This window comes from Lates calcarifer, linkage group LG8, assembly GCF_001640805.2.
Source record: "Lates calcarifer isolate ASB-BC8 linkage group LG8, TLL_Latcal_v3, whole genome shotgun sequence".
Taxonomy (NCBI): Eukaryota; Metazoa; Chordata; class Actinopteri; family Centropomidae; genus Lates; species Lates calcarifer.
The window spans coordinates 24,414,981-24,432,895 of record NC_066840.1 but is presented as its reverse complement, the minus strand read 5'-3'; the positions used below and the strand labels follow the sequence as shown (position 1 = coordinate 24,432,895).

At 42.4% G+C, this 17,915-nt stretch overlaps 1 protein-coding gene across 1 annotated transcript in view; it reads right to left on the bottom strand.

Moving 5' to 3' along the window:
• mgat4b (alpha-1,3-mannosyl-glycoprotein 4-beta-N-acetylglucosaminyltransferase B) overlaps nucleotides 1-13,450 on the bottom strand; it is an 86,571-nt gene extending 73,121 nt beyond the window's left edge. The window contains exon 1 of the mRNA XM_018662034.2: nucleotides 13,149-13,450. Within this exon, the coding sequence (XP_018517550.1) occupies nucleotides 13,149-13,245 (97 nt within the window). The 5' untranslated portion in view covers nucleotides 13,246-13,450. The remainder of the gene's footprint in view (nucleotides 1-13,148) is intronic.
• Nucleotides 13,451-17,915: the final 4,465 nt, after the last annotated feature.

The following is a 17,915-nucleotide window of genomic DNA, read 5'->3' as shown; positions in this document are numbered from 1 at the left end:
TTATCAAATTATTTGTTTGTGAAGTTATTTTGCTTGAAAAAGCCGAGATATTTACTGTAATGACATGCCTCCTGCTGCTCCTACGATCCTGCTCAACAGCTGCCGTTACATTTAAAATGTAATCCAGCCGGTCGAGGCAGATGGCCCCCCGAGTCTGGTTCTGCTCACAGTGCCTTGAGATAACTTCTGTTGTGATTTGGCAATGTATGAATAAAAATGTACGGATGCGGGCACGTTTTAACTACCTAAGATCTGAACACAATGTGAGACTCTTACAGCCCAGAAATAAGTTTTAAAAACACACAGTTACTGACCTATGGATCTAAACTCATCTACAGGTAATACAAGAGGAGTCGACCGCCTTTTTTAACAGGTTTACTCGTGTTTAAAAAACTCGCTTAGAGGGTGTAAACATTCTTTTTTAATTTCATTCCATAAAGAAACCCCAAACAGTTCGACCTCTCTGTGTCTGCATTTGCCTTGCAAGGATCAGGAGGATTTAAAACATTAATTTTCTATACAGCTACAGGATTTTCTGCACATTCACAAACTGAAATGTATTTTTTTAACATAAAGGGAATTATTATACAACCACAGGCTCTGAAATATCTCTGAAATCCTGCTGACCGTTATTTGACCTCATGGAAGAAAACAAACAATATATTTGATTTTATAATAAGAAATCCTGATAGTTAAGAAGCTGCAACCTGCAGATGTTTAATATCTGAACCAAACGATCTCTGACAGAAACAGACTTTAATTAATTTAGTGGCTAATGACACGAAGATGAACCGTTTCGTGTTAATCAGCTCCGCGAGCGTCGGAGTGAAAAACAAAGAGCCAGTGTCCTCGAAAAAAAAAGGAGCGAGAACAAGAGGTCAAAGGTCACGTCCAAAAACATAAAATCACACACACACAGAGAAAGTCACATGCTGAAGGCAGTGGGTCACATGTCGACCTCCTGATACCTCTGGCGCACACACACACACACACACACACACAGCTTACCCAACATATCACAGTGTCAGCACATTGCCTCAGACCAAACACTCATCAGCACTGTAACTACAGAGTGTGTGTGTGTGTGTGTGTGTGTGTTTCTGTATGTGTGTGTTTGACAGAGGTAATCTGTAGTTCAGGGTCTCACACACACACACACACACACACACTCACAGCAGAGACTGTCAGGTGAACAGAGCAGCTGGAGATAAACGACTGCAGCCGTCAATCAGTCTGCAGCTGAATCAAACTCAGCATGCTAACACACACACACCTGACCGTACAACACACACATGCACACACACGCACTAAAACATCTGAAATCTGCAGAGATTACATTCCTCTGCTTCCCGTGGACTCATCTCAGCAGGAAACCGACATTAGAAATTTAGGAAAGACTTTTATTTTGAAGGGTAAAGATCAACTCCTCTGGTGTTAAATATTTAATTACTCAGCAAATACTTTTACTTTACTTGTGTGCTGCTTTATACTCCTACTCTATTACATTTCACAGAGGAATACTGTACTTTTTACTCTACTACCTCATTAATGCCTGTTACGTGTTAATGTGTAATAATTAACACTTTAAAGGGGTTTTCTGCACTATGAATACTGATTACACTTTATGTGAATAAAACTGAGAACACAGAGCAGAACAGAGTATTTTTACGACTTTACCCAAGTTCAAGGTCCTAAAAGCAGAAGAGGAATAAACCCTGATCAGAGTTTATGGTTGAAACTTGTTTTTTTCTGCTCGGTAACATTTGTTGTTTGATATAACGGCAGGACATCACCATTCCTGCTTCCTTTACACTAATCTGGTCCTACTGATCCCAAACAACACTCTGGTCTTAGGCGGTTATGTTTATGTAAAACTGTTTTATATTCAAAATATTTAAGATCTTCAGTTTCCCTACAATCCACACAGACGTTGTTAAAACTGCATTATGAACCGTGGACTTGGGAAAAGCTGCTTTCGTGACGACTGTACCTGTTTTAAATTGTCAAGTTTTATCTCTCCTGTGTCTCGGGTTTTGTTTTGTTGTGTTAAGATGTGATTGTTGTAAATAAACGATGCAGGTGACTCTTATCTTTTCTTTAAATATATGAGGATGTTTGACAATAAACCAAACCAAATATCACCACCTGTCCACTCAAAGAGAAACAGATTTAAAGGAAAACTTCTTGTTCTGCTGTTTACAAACTGAAGTGTTTCCTGTCTCAGATTCACAGCTTTAAATGCGAAGGTTGTTTCGATTAAAAGACGAATCGTATGTTCGTTAAATCAACACATCAGGCGTCTCATTTCAGAAATAAAGTGTCGATGAGGACAGAAACTGCGAAGCGAGTCCTTCGCGTGGTTTCTCTCTCTCGGTCCTGTTGTTGTCTCTCGGCCTGAGTGCAACCTGACCTCCCAGAGCTCACATCAAATATTCATCAGCTCCTTTCACAACGTCTTGGACTCTTCAGGAAACACACACACACACACAGAAACACAAGACTGAGAGTGTGTGTGTGTGTCTGCTACAGCAACACCAACAGTGTGATCTCATTATATTACAGTTAAACTGAACACTATCTGAGCATTTCCCTGTTGTTTAAATGAATATTAATCCCATCATCTTGCCAGGACTAGAGTCCTCCTGGTGTCTTCTTTCATAGGGACTAAAAGGTTCATCCTCTGGGGAGCAGGATATTGACAGCAGGATGATATTGGCTGCAGACTTCTTGGCAGTTATGAATCTGAGCGAACAAAAATAACAAGTGGAGTTCCTCAGGGATCCATTCTCGGTCCTCTTCTGTTCAGTATTTTATTAAAAGATTAAAAGTCTGTGCTCACTTTGAATCCATGACACTAAAATCTACAAATAAAGCTGGAAGTCTTTACACAGTTATGGACTCTGACTTAAACTTCAACAGCCACAAAAAGACAATTACAAACACCCGAATACCACCTTAAAAACACAGCGAGAACGTTGGGATTTCTGTCTAAACAAGACACAGAAAACCTTGTTTATCTTCAGAGAGTCTATACTAGACTTCCTGTGTGTCAAAGGTTAGATTTAAAAAGTCAACATCAGCTTTCATCCGCTGAATACGGATTTGAACTCATCTTGTTCACCTGATTTTAACATCCTCAGACTTCTACCTCCTCCCTGAGACGAAGGAGGAGCTCAGTCACCGCCATTTTCAACCATCCAAAACAGAAAAAACACAACCTTCAGTGTCTCCACGACTCATTCTGACTTTGTGGTTGTAAAATTTAAAGTTTCCTTTCAGAGGAGACCAGGTTTACAACTCTGATCAGAGGGGTTGAGGAACAGTCACCTCGTTATTTTGGGGACGGTATTTTTAGGCTTGTTGTTGGGGGCTCTGGTAACAGGTTAAAGATAAAACAAACTCACTACAGAGATCACCACCTGATTGTTCACGTCATTATTTCAGGAACCAGTTTCTCAAATATGACTAAATTTAGATTTTGTGCAAAACAAGACCAACAGTCCACCTTGGAATCAGACTGTCGATGACCGACAGAGTCATTGACCAGTTGATAAATCGACCAAATGTTAGAATCTAAAGTTTCCTCATCATAGTATGAAAATCACAAGAGGCTCAGCTCAGAGCTGATCAAGGTGAAATCTCTACTCATCATTTAATGATTTCATGTCTGACTATCTTCTGTTTCCAGCATTTTTCAGTGGACTGACCTGCTGCTGCATCAGGACCGAAGGAGCTTTGGGTAAAAATTAACACACACACACACACACACACACACACACACACACACAGAGCCGGTGTGAAGCTGAAAACCAGCCTGAGGGCAGCAGCAACAGCTCGAACCGTGAAAACAGCCTGCAGGAGTGTGTGTGTATACAGAGGGGTGTTCGGGGGGGATTGAGGCTATCGAATCCCCGAGGCGAGGGCGGCAGTCAAGGTCACAGACTGAGAGGGAGGGAGGGAGGAGAGGGGAGGATGGGGGAGGAGTGTTGGTCTGGTTATTTGACTCCTGCAGGTTTTAGCTTCGCACTGCCAAGCCTGAGATGTAGCATCAAAAAATAAAAAACTGTTTTTATTTCTGCTTCTTCTGTTGTTTCAAAACTTTTCTCTCACTTTTCTCGAGGAGGAACTGAAACGCCCTCAAATGCAGGAAACAAACGACGGCAGAAAAAGATATAAATAATGATAATAACTGATCAGATCAATACCCAGATCAATGATCGCTCAGTTAATCAATCGGTACCTGATCTGAAAAGGAAGAAAATTCAGTAGTGGATCTTCACAACAGGCAGATAAACATCTCAACACATTATCAGCCCCATGATGTGTTCCTTCAAAATAAAAGCCCTCCTTGGATCAGCTCAGGATCAGACAAGGAGTCTGAGGGTGAGTTTCCATGGAGACGATGATGGCACCACTTCAACGATAGGTGTGAAACTGTCATTAGTTGAGATGCCGCCATCCATTATCTCTCTCTCTCACACACACACACACACACACACACACACACACACACACACACACACAGCAGTGTATTTTTACCTCCTCAGACGTCGTCGCCTGATTTCAAACATTCATCTCGACTTCTCTGCTACACCTGTTTTTGTTTTAAATTCCTTGTTTAATTATGAATCAGCTGAAAACAAATTAAAACCACAGTCGCTTTACTTTCTGTTTCCTGTGAGACTGGAAGGTCCAACACTTCAGCACAAAGTGAGACAAACACTGGGCAGACGTCTGGGAAGTTTACACTGAGATGATTAATTGATTAATTAGCTGAAAATTCACAGCCAAAAACTTCTTCGTTTTCTGGTTCAAGCTTCTAAATGAGATCTGCTGTTTATGAAGACGTCGACTTAGACTCAACATTACCATGTTCATGGTCCACAGAGGATTAATGTTTGTGATTTTGTCCTGATTGGCTGAAACCGTCAATGACACTCATGACATAATTTCCAGCTTCCAGTTTTTTATTCTCAAAGCTACGTTTTCCCCCATACACCTGAACACATCGCTGAGATGTTTTCATACTTTTCTGGCCTGTAATGTTCAGAGCAACGTATCTTTGGCTGAGTAAACAGTATTTATATACGTTTATAAAATGGGGGAACACTCACAGCTCAGAACAGCTCTGTATTTTTCCCACAATGAGTCGGATATATTTGATGAATTGCGAGAACAACTGGTAAAGACCGAGCTGTTGTCGCTCAGTCACAAGAATTTATAGGAATTAATAGGAAACTGTATCATATACAAACATAAACATGTTGTTTTGTCAGAAACAGACGTAAAGCAAACTAATACACATTTTAAAAATGACATTTTTTACTTATATTTATTTGTAAATAGAACTGAAATTGCTAGCGTCTTAAACTGTCAGTGAGATGGTGTTAGCTAGCTTACATTTAGCATCTCTGATTTTAGCGGCTAGCTAGCACTAACACTTTTTTTTCAGGTAAACTTTAACACCACAGATCAAATATATTTACCATCAAATTTAAAAAATGACCTTTTAGACTTTGGTTTATTTGAGAGTAGAACTGAAATTTTTAGCGTTTAAACTGTCAGTGAAATGTGTTAGCTAGCTTACATTTAGCATCTCTGATTTAGCAGCTAGCTATCTACTGTATTAACACATTAATTCTTTAACACCACAGGTCAAATTTATTTACTTCAAAAATACAATTAAAACTTTCCTCAAATTCAACTGAATGTTCATTAAATCTGGTTGTTTTAACCAAGATTATGCTAATAAAGTTCCCTGTTACAGGCTAACCTGCAGTTTTACACATTTCCAGTTTATTCCCGTTAATTCCCGTGGAAGGTTTTATCTCAAACGGACCCGTACTGTGGCTGTAATGAACCCTGCAGCCTGTAGGTGGCGCTGTCAGAACTTCACACTGATCTTTTGACCTGTTTTTTTGTTTAATCTGCTACAACAGTTACTCAGTTTTATCTTCGCTGATTCAAGTTTTCCAGCGGCCGATGAAAGACGACGGCAGCAGGAATTATAATCTGTAACACACACACACACACACACCACACACACACACACATATACCTAAACACACACTGATGCACACACACACACACACACACACACACACTCAGCTACAGTCATTACTGGTGTGACTGACACCACAAACAGAAGCTTCTGTAACACAGATCACACAGTTAATCTGGAGCTCACATTACACACACACACACACACACACACACACACACACACACACACTCGGGCTCTCAGTTTCAATCATAATGGCCGAACTGTCAAAGATCGTCTCACGTTACCGCAGATACCGAGAGGAGAGGAGACAAGGAAAGGAAAGGAGGGAAGGATGAAGATGGAGAGAGAGAAAGAAAGAAAGCAGGAGGAGGTGAGGAGGAGGAGGAGAGAGAGGATGAGGAAAGGAGGGTGAGAGGAAGTGAGGAGGAGGAGGAGACAAGAAAAAAGAGAAAGATGAAGATGGGAGGATGGAAAGAGGAAGAAGGGATAAAGGAGGAGGTGAGAAGTGAAAAGGATGAAGGAGGTGAAAGATGGAGGGATGGGAGAAGAGGAGGAGTAAAAGGAGGTGAGAGGGAAACAGAACTACAGGTGAATACAGGAGTATAATGAGTAAATATACTGTGAGTACTGTGAGTACTGTGAGTACTGAGTACTGTATATACTGTCTGAACTGTAACTAAAAGAACAAAGGAAAGAAAGAGGAGGAGATCAATACTCCATCTCTGTCAGTCAGACGGGGGTCTCCCTCCTTCCTCCTCCTCTTCTTCTTCTCTGGTTTCCTGAACAACAACTACAAAGTACAACCTGCAGACAGTACTACAGTGTGTACTGCAGTACACAGAAGTACTACACACACACACACACACACACACTTTATTTAAACCAGACATTAACACAACAGACTTCTCGGATCAGTCTGGCAGCAGAAATAAAACCGGCCCAGAGGAAAGTAAAACCCAAGGTTATGACAGTTAAACAATGGCAGACAGGATGTGTGTGTGTGTGTGTGTGTGTGTGTGTGTGTGTGTGAGAGAGAGTGACAGCAGGACAAGGCCGAGCATGTTCACTTCCAGTCTGAAAGAGGCCGATGCGTCATCTAATCGCTATGAGCCGTGTGCTGTCGGCGTGTTGTAAATCAATCTGCGTGAGCGTGCACGAGTGAGTGTGTGTGCATGTTTGTGTGTGTGTGTGTGTGTGTGTGCCCACGAAGCTGCAGCTGCCTCCAAAATAAAAGTCTAGAGTGAAATTTTAAAAGCAGAACTTTTAATTTTTTTAAATAAAATGTAAATATTCAGTGAATAAAACATTAATCATGTGACCTCTGGATGTGTCACATGACCGCTGCGAAGGTAACAAAGAGACACACATGCAGCCAATCAGAGGGCTGGATTAAAAAGAGGTGTTGACCTTTGACCTCGCCCGCTGTTCGCATGTCATCAGGGAGGAGGAATTAATAAATCAAACGCACCTTCTTTCTGCAGCCCCTCTGACTAATTTACCCTGAGTGCTACAACACACACACACACACACACACACACACACACACACACACACTTGCTGGTTAACAGCCATCAGCGTGTGAATCAATCTCCGCTGCAGCAGAAACACGCCTTCGTCCAGAAAGGATGGAGCAGAGCATGATGGGAAAGTGTGTGTGTGTGTGTGTGTGTGTGTGTGTGTGTGTGTGTGTGTCACATCAGGAGGATGGATGAGTCACTGCCATGTCTGATTCCTCTGAACTTTAGGTCTAATTGGGGGTGTTGGCATCTGAACGGACAGAGGAGCTGCTTGCAGTACTCTGTGTACTCTGTACTCTGTGTACTCTGTAGTACTCTGTAGTACTCCTCCTCCTGTACTTCATTTAGTGATTATGCTCAGTTAATTAGAAAAGTAATCCAGAGTTGATCAGGAAAGACTGAGCAGCTCTGACACGCAGTATTTAGACGTCAATCTGCCCGGTCGCAGCTTAGAATTCAAACTAAGACCAATGATCCGTTCTACAGGTAAACAAATAACCAGGATCGCTGCCTCGTGGTTGTGTGTCTGTCTGTCCTGTTGCAGTTAATTAGTTTACTTTGTGTGATCACAGTGACCTTTGACTAACAAAAGTTTTCCAGTGTTTCTAGAAGAGACCGTCTGCCAACTCGTTAAGCTGATAACAGCTCCTAAAAAAGCTGCAGGAAACCAGGAAGTCAGTTAGCATGTTAGCATGTTAGCACTTCCAGTTCTTTCGTCCCAGAGTCAGTGTGTTTCTGGTTAAATGTCTGAAATAAGGTCTGTGGTTTTAACACAAGCTCAAGACATTTTCAGGTTTGATTCTCCGACATAAAATGGGTCAGTAAATCCCCCACTCCTGATGTTTGAAGCTTTTACGTGTCTTAAAAAAGGCGGTTGCTAACGAGTGTCCAAATGAGACTACAGAGGTTGTCGGGGACGTTAACATGAAAACCCATCTACTCACCAGTCCACCTTTACAGCCTCGTTGTGTTTCTACTCACGCTCTTTCAAACTCTCACTAACTTTCTAAGAAGAAAGGCTTTTGTTGAAGAGCAAAAACAAAAAAACAAACTGCAGCTTTTCACACCGACTGCAGAAACACAAACATGCAGACTCATCGAAAGGTCCAGTGTGTGCACGACTGCTTTCTTCTCTCTCTAACCATGTTGAGATGTTAGGGATCGATGACCAGGGGTTTGGGGGTGAGGATGGGGGAGGAAGAGGGAGGGAATTGATTTTTTTCTCAGGATGAGGACAAGGGGGGTGATGGTCATTTATGACTCTGTACAAGAGCTTAAATTGTTTTTGTATTTGATTTTAAAATGGATTCAAACCCAATTTCTTTTAAAGAAGTTGAGTCTGTGGAGGTTATTCAATCCGTCTCTACTCTTTAAATCTTCTCGTACACCTTTTCATCATTGTATCTCTAAAACAGCAGAAAACAAAACTAGGACACAGGGTGACGCCATCAAATGTCTTGTTTTGTCCAACTAACACTTCAAACCCACAAAAAACATCAATTATTATGATGTACAATCAAGAAAAGAAGCAACTTCTTACAGCAAATTTAATTAATTATTAAAACAGAGGGCAATTAAAGTGTCGTCAATCAACTAATCAATAAATCTACTGATAGTTTTGGGTGATATTTGTTTGATTTTTTAAATCTTGGTTGGTTTTTGAGGCCACAAAAGAAGAAATTGTCTGTTTAGTTTTTATTTTTGTGTCACGCCAAACATTTTGACTTACAAACATCAGTCACAACAAACTTCTATAACCCTTTAAATAACGTATCCACCTCCTCAAACACAAACACAAGCCTGAGGACGGACAAGGAGGAAACACTGAGTAAAGTTAAGAAAATTCCTACTCGAGAGAGACGAGAATTTCTGACATATTTTCTCATTTCTTTCGTTATCGCAATAAATACTAGAAAACATTGTGATGAAATTTTACGTCCATATCGCCCATCCCATTTTCCACCAAAATCTAATCAGTTCTTTCTCGAGTCCAAGTGAACGTTTGCGCCAAATTTTAAGAATTTCCCTCAAGGCGTTAGCGAGATATCGCACTTACAAGAAAAGGACGGACGACCTGAAAACACAACGTCTCGGCAGAAAAAAGACGCAACAGCAACACAAAAACTACAAATAAATATCAATTACAAGCTTTGAATAACGTATTTCTGTGCTTAAGTTCTTAAGTTATTATGTTCATTTTCAGGTTGTTTTTCTTCTTAACTTCAGGTGAATTCAGGACAATAAACCTGACTTCCAGAGAAAAACAGTGACAGTGAAGTTGCAGTAAACACATCCCAGCAGACGAGTCTGAACCTGTCCGACCGACCGAGACCCCAGTCAGCGCTCATTCACTGCCTCCGTCTGTTCAACCGATCTGATGAAATACAGAGTCGTAGATTCAGATGTGATTCCTCAGCAAACAAGGGTGTAACCTGATGCCACAGCAGAACTTTTTATCTCCGAACAAACACACACAAGTTGGTTCTCGGGAAAAGGAATTAGATCAGAGCCTGTGTCTGAAATAAACCAGGACTGAAAACCCGGTCCGGTCTGAGAGCGGAGTGTGACTTCCATTTCCTGAGGATATCGTAATCTCTGAAGTCATTCAAGAAAAAACCTCCAGAAATCCGAGAGGAAAGAGGCTGCAGAACTCCATTCAGAATCCTCGTGTTTTTAAGTTTACCTCAGTATCACAGTGATCCAGTGACAGCTGTCTGTACATACACAAGCTCACTGCAAACAGGACATGCTAACGGCTAATTCGTCTACTTCACACCACCAACCCTGCTCAGAAAAGTCTGGAGGAACACGAAAAGGTGTTGACCTGGCCTCCAAACTCCCTCCAAACCCAACCTGATCCCCACAGAAGCTGGATCAGGATGGGATGGACTCTTTCCCTGCTCACTGGTGATAACTTGCCCCACACAGGAAGAAGTGGTAAATGAGTTGTTTATGCAATGTCAGTGTGAACACACAATGTCTCAACTTTCAGTATTTCTAAATAAATAAACACAAAAACAGCGGTCGTGGTCCGGATGGACTTCCTCCTCTGAGACAATTGATGAACAAGGTGCAGCTGAAACGTTTGTGGTTTTTTTTGTCCGAGAAGAAAGAGAAGTGATGAAAGAGAAAGAAAGAAGAAGTAAACTGTGAAATGTAACTGAGGTGAAACTGTCTCCTGTTTGAGCCTGAGAACAGATGGAGTTCAGCTGCGTTCATGAACTAACCTCCAGTCGGAGAAGGGGGTTTATCCAGATTATCAGGCTGCACTTGAACGCACCATCACAGCAGAAAGCTAAACTAGAGTGAAAAGAGTTTGAGGCCACAAAGGGAATAAAACAAAATACAGTCAGATGTTCATTCTATTATCGATCAGCACTCCACCCCGCTGGTGTGTGCTGTGTTTAAAATAAAGCGCCCTCTCTTTAAAAAGCTGCTGAGCCTCCAAACCTTTCACATTTGCATTTGAATTTTAAGCAAACCAGAAATCAACTGCACACTGTAACACACTCTAAACACCACCCGTCTCACCAGGCCGGTAAAGCATCACAAACCAAGCCCCCCCCCTTTTTTTTTTTTTTGCTCAGGAGCTGCCCGGCCTCCACCTGCCCACCCGCCCGTCAACACACAGCAGTCTGAAACTCCAGACATCATCTGTTCCCCAACAGCTGCACCCGGCCCCCCTGCTGCGTGATGAATCATAAACCAAGCGCTCCCTGTTTAGCTGAGCGATGTGTTTTTGAAGCAGAACAACGAGCAGCTGCGAGATTCTGATAACCAACACCAACTTTATCCACCTCCCCGGCTGTTAGGCGTCCCAAACCAAGCGCTCCCCTGGACCCGAGGCTGCAGCTGACAGCTGTGTGTAAACACCCACACAGCTTCGTGTGAAACAACTGCAACAAAAACACTCAAAACAACAAAAGCCTCCCTCCTCCAGGCCCGTAACACACCATAAAACAAGTGCGCCCTCAGTCCTCGGGGCAGAGTATCTGTGTGTAAACTTTTACACAACACACACAAATAAGTACACACTGTAACACAAGACAAAACCACTCTCCCGGGCCTGCTATGGATGGATTCATGTTTCCACCCCACTCCCATCACTATCACAAACCAAGCGCTCCCTCTTCATCTCTGTAGCAGCTCAGGATGTTGTACTTCTCTCGACCACAAATCAAGCGCTCCTTTAACCTCTGGAGCTGCTTCAGTGATCCATCTGTCAACAAACTGCTTCAAATCAAGCGCCCCTTGCCTTGTCTCCGGTGTCAGAGCCCCCCCCCCCCGCCCACAGCATCATAAGATGAGGCTGCAGGCAAAATCAAACACACCTACAGCATCCCCTCCACCCCTCGCCCCCGTCCCGGCCTCCATCTTGCTTCTTCTTCTAGATCAGCTCAGTTAAAATGCATCTCTGGCGTGCGCTGCATCACAAACCAAGCGCTCCCCCCATTACCTCACTTTCCCTCCTTCATGCACAAACTCCTCTTTTCTCCCAAAGCCTCCTCTACCCGTCTTCTCCCTCCAGCTACGACCTCTCCCCCCTCTCTACCTCCCCCCTCCATCTGTACCCTCTCCATGTAACGCATCACAAACCAAGTGCTCCCCTCATTACCTCAAGGCTGGAGCTTCCCCATCACATCACCTGCATCATGTGTTTTCTTCTTTTCCCCTCTCCTCTCGGCTGGCGCGTGGCGCATCACAAACCAAGCGCTCCTCTCGGACCCTTAAGATTCCCTCCACATCCACAGCGACTGTTTCCCATCCAACGCACAAACTGGAGTCACAACAAAATCAAACACACCTTCCTCTCCTCCCATCGTTTCACCTTAGCTGTGGTGCATCACAAACCAAGCGCACCCTTTAATACCTCAGGAGTTGGAGCTCCACACATGCACAAATCAAACCCGTCTCTTTGCTGGGATGTGGCACGTTACAAATCAAGCGCTCCCTTCATTACTCCATGACCTGGAGCTTCCCTTCTCATTCCTGCAACAAAAATCCAATCAACCCCTCTCCTCCTGCCTCCTCACCTCTCCCCACAGCTGGAGTGTAGCTACTGCATCACAAATCAAGCGCTCCCTCCAACACCTCAGAACCGGAGCTTCCCTGTGCATGCACAAGCATCTTGTGTTTTCAGACCAAACCCCCCCCCACCCCCTCCTCCTCCATCCCTCTCCTCCTTCTCCCAGACCCTGTCCCCTGTAGCTGGGGATGTGGTGCATCACAAACCAAGCGCTCCCCTGATTACCTCAACGCTGGAGCTTCCCCTCACATCACCAGCATCGTTTTTTTCTGCAACATAAAGTGAAACTGCAACAAAATCACCCCGCCCCCCTCCCCCCTTCTCTCCACCTTCACCTAGACCCTCTCCCCTTTAGCTGGCATGTAGTGCATCACAAACCAAGCGCTCCCTTCACCTCCACACCATCTGAAGCCCGCAGCTTCACATCAACACCATCATGTGTCTCTTTTTTTTCCTGCAACATCCAAAGCACAAAGCGGAGCCGCAACAAACTGACCTCTCCCCCTCTTCTCCCCGGTGTGTACAGCATGACAAACCCAGCGCACACACACACGCGCACAAACAGATACACGCACCGGGACGCACCGGGATCGCGTCTTACCTCTGGAGCTGCTGAAGGCGGTGTACCAGGACAGGGAGACCAGCCCGCACAGCCCGAACAACAAGACCGTCAGGAAGGAGACATTTCGGAGCCTCATCTCCGGAGCCCCGGGAGCATGTCCGCACCGAGAGGGGGGAGGAGAGGGACGGAGAGGGAGGGATGGAGGGAAGAGGGGGGGGAGGCAGGTAGAAAAAGAAGGAGAGAGAGAGAGAGAGAGAGAGAGACAGGTAGACACAGACGGTGGGAGACGGAGAGGCGGGCGGAGCTGTTGCCGTCTGAGCAGCAGCAGCGACACTGAAGGGAGAGAGAGGGTGAGGGCGGGAGAGAGCGAGAGAGAGAGAGAGAGAGAGGAGGGGAGGAGACAGAAACAGGTAAAGAGACATTGGGATAAAGGGGCAAGAGAGAGAGAGGGTGAGAAAAGCGGAGAAAGTGAACAATAAACACAGTAATAATGTCATCGTCTTTATTTAGGTCGGAGAGCAGGTTTCATGTGACCGAGGGTTCAAACAAGGCGACACATTCACATTTACAATCCAATACAAAACCTGCTCTGATGGGGAAATTCTAGGAAACAAAATTTAGATTAGAGATTAACAGGGTCATCATTCAAACAGGACCAAAACCAATTCATTCAATAACTTTAAATGTGCTTTAATGCTGCGTTTTATTTGGCTTTAATATTTAATATTGATTAATATTTTAGGTAGGAAAACAAACGACAGAGAGAGAAATAAAATAAGAGTAAAATCAGACATATCAAGTAAAAACAAATCACTCTAGTCTGGTTTGGGTTTATAAATTGTTTTTTAATGTTACTGTGTTTTTGAATCCATAATTAATTTTAATTAAAAATGGAATAGTTACATATTTTATTTGTTTAATAAGTTAAAAAGAGCTGATTTTTAATTTTAAACATGTTCTATAAAGTTCCTGAAGTGTACGCGATGAAGCCAAAAACGATGAGTTGTGCTCCACCAATCACGTTTCAAGTTTCCAGTGACGAGGCACGTTCAGCCCCGATAAATCGTGCGTTGAACGCCCTGTTGTGTCACGCATGCGCACAGCTTTTATATTAACTCAAATGAGCAAGTTTAAATCGGTGGACCACGGTGCTGTAGATATTTTAGCTAAAGTTACAACAGTAGCTAGCAAATACATCTTTAATACGGCGGCGGCGGCTGATTGGATAATACCTTTGACACACGCACTAAAGGAGAGAAAACCATGGATGTATGGAGAAAACATACCTTGAGGTTTGTCGCACACCGTTTCACACCGTTTCGAGAAACATGTCGTCCAAAGCGGAAACCGTAGCAAAATGGCGCACACTCTTTTAAAATTAAACGTGCCTTAGGTTGAGTCTGAAATCACCTGACTTCATTGACCGTTAGCTAAGCCCCGCCCCCCTTGGTTACTGTTGCTACGTCTGGCAGTCTGAGCGTTCTAGAACGTCGCTTGAGCGGTTTTGTGGTAAAAATGGTGGCGTGGAATTCAGATTGTTGAAACATTGTGTCCTTGATTTCAAACAGAAGCACCAGGAAGGATAACAGCGCTTTCACACTGTTAGGGAGAATAACAGCCGTTTTCCAGCCTGGGGAGAGTTCACACATTATCTCAGGCTGGTTAGCCCTGGTGTTGACCTTGTAGTCACAGCATATTAACAGCTTGATCTCCTAATGTTGTGTCTCTGCAGCAGTTTTTTACCAAGTGAATCCACAAACTAACAGTGTACAGCTGCTATAATATGAACTGAATGTGTTGTATTAGTGTTAATATTGGATTTGACTTTGGTGATGCATTTGCAGTCAGACAACAGCCTGTTGACACGTCACTGTCAGAAATTCACCATATCTCCTACAGTGAATCACAAGTCTGAGACTGACGTAAATGGTTTTTCCCAGTGTTCACCATTTAAGTGTTCATACCTGAATGCAGCATTTCATGACAGCTGATGTTTAATTTCACTAGAAAAGGCACAAAACACATCACACACTCAAATGAGATTACTACCGTAAATATAGTCAAGCGTGTAGGGAGTGATTTATGACATATTACATGATTTCATGCTAACAGACAGAGGGCAACGCTAGCAGGTCACAGGTCAAAGGCAGCAGTAATCAGTTAGTTCCAGTGTTTCAGTTTAGAACTGTTTTAGGAAAAATGTAAATATTTACAGTTACAGTTAATTTGTTTGAAAGTTTGAATGCAAAACATGAAAAACAGTCTGACCAGCAACTCAGAGAAAAGGATTTCAGGATGAAGACAAACTGCTGAGCCTCACAAACATATTTCAGGTACAGATACAGCTACTAATGCTAAACTCCCCAGGACTGACTCCAGTCCTAAATGTTACCCTACATATAATGTAGCTGTAGCTACTTAGCTAATGTGATGCTAACTCTTGTTTTGTAAGTTGGTATTTTGGTTGGCCAACATGTTAAGACATTCAGACATTTTGACGTGTAACACATTCAAATTTGGGAGCTACCACTTCATCTGTGTCTGGGGGGGGGGGGGGCCTATATGCCTACAATCATTGCAAAAGAGAAAACAACCCCCCACTCATCACACTTGACATATTCATTCAATGTTGTATGAGCCCACTAGATGGCAGTATGAACACAAAGCAACAGCCAGTAACTTCGCATATATATTAACAGCTCAAATTTGGGGAAATATCGCACTTTCTTGGTTGTTGAATGGATCAAAGGCACTGGAACAATCCCATGTGAATCATCTAAGATAATATCATTAATTTGTTTTCTTAACTTTCTTATTCCTTATTGATCATGACCAGGCCTTCCAACCATTTAACCAGCCAGCCAGCTGGCCAGTCAGCAAGCTGTGACAAATCTTGTTACAAAATTTGGCTCAGTTTGATGAATGATTCATTTTTCCTGTTGATTTTGTAATATTTCTTAATGTCAGACATCACCTGTGTTTATCTCCGTCTCTGTGAAAGTTGGACTGTGTAACACCACAATGAAACAACAGTGAAAACAGATATGAACTCGTCCCTTCCTCTCTGAATTGCCAGTTTTTCTTTATTGATTTTAATTCCCAGGAACTAAGAATTGATTTTAACTTCACTGTCATGTTTTTCTTTACTTCTTCACTGTACCTTGTATTTTCCCTAGTGCTGTGTTATATTAAATGTCAGTGATGATCATTGTAAAAGGCAACAAAGAAATTATTTAATAAGTAAACATTTTCCACAACTTAATTTCCCAGATCAGATCAGTTACAGTGAGCAGGGATTTCATCCCTTGTTCAGTTTATTTTTCTTGTGAGTTCAATCACAGCTATGTTTGGATCAGCTGAGGGTTTAAAAAGGTGAAAGTCAGGATTTTATTGATTTTGGCAATTTTGCTGTGTATTTGGTGGCCTGTGGCGCCACCTGTTGGTCAGAATGAAACTTCAGGTCAAAATGTTTTCTGTTTGCTGATTAAGTAGAAATATCACAATGTCGTTAAGTCATACAATCAAAATTATACTTGACTGAAAATATAAAAGTATTACAGACTTAAAGTACTAAAAATATAAAGCATACCATTTTGCAAAATACTTCAATAATAAAGACAAGATATTATCTTATAAAACAATTATTCATGGTTTCAGGGGCTCTGCTGTTGGGTTTGTTATCATTCTTATTGTTGACCTCTTTTAAATCTCACAATAATAATAATGCATCATATTTTATGAGCTGGTCACATTTATTTGTCTGTAAAATCAAAGTAATCAGTTACTATAGTTGTCATATAAATGTAGAGGAGTAAAAAGTACAGCATTTGCCTCTGAAATGTACAGTGGAGTAAAAGTATAAAGTGGAAACATTCAAGTAAAGTAAAAGTGGAACTTGAGTAAATTGGAGTTACTTTGCACAACTACAAGCAGATGGTTTAAAATCACTGTGTCACACTGACATCTACTGGTCATGTGGATCAGGTACAGTTCAATGCTGTAGAGAAGACAAACAAACACTGATCATCCACAACATTAAAACCACCGACTCTCCTCCCCCAGTAGGACAATCCTCCCACCACACCACAAAACCTGCACAGAAATGTCTCCAGGAACACGACAAAGAGCCCAAGGTGTTGACCTGGTCTCCAAACCCCTTAGATCCCAGATCAGGAGGAGAAAGAGAACTGACTTCTTCAGCTCTCTTACAGGCTGTAGCAGTAAGGAGGTGGATTTAGGTGGGGCTCATTTTCTCCTCACACATCTCTGCTACTCTGCATCCTAAAACAGGAAGAGGGAAAAAACTCACAAGGAGTTACGAGCAGCGTGGGAAGGGTCGTCACGGCTGATGACAGGAAAGAAGCTTGTGTTAAAAGCCACATGGAAAAATATTGTCCAAATCTTAATTCAAAAGCAAGATGACAAGTTGATAAATATATATACTTGGGTGGCAGTTTATGAGGAACACCTATAAACAAACACAAATCTGTAAACCTGATCTTATTTGACACTAAATGAATCAACAACGCTGCGATAAATCCTCCTCCATGAAGGTTGTAATGTTCAGTTTGTGTTGAAACTGACCTGTTTGATCATTCTTTGTTTGTTTAATGTTTTCTGGAAGTACAGTAGTTCTATTTGTAGTGAGCACATTTAGTTAACCTTTGTATATTCAAGATTAGGTTTAAGTTAATTTATCTTAAATTGTACTCTTCCTGTTTTATCGCTGGATATCTGGCCAGGCTTGGGTGCCAGGAAGCAGGGGACCTAAATACAGAAAGTTCCAACTAGGCTGTACCAAGTACC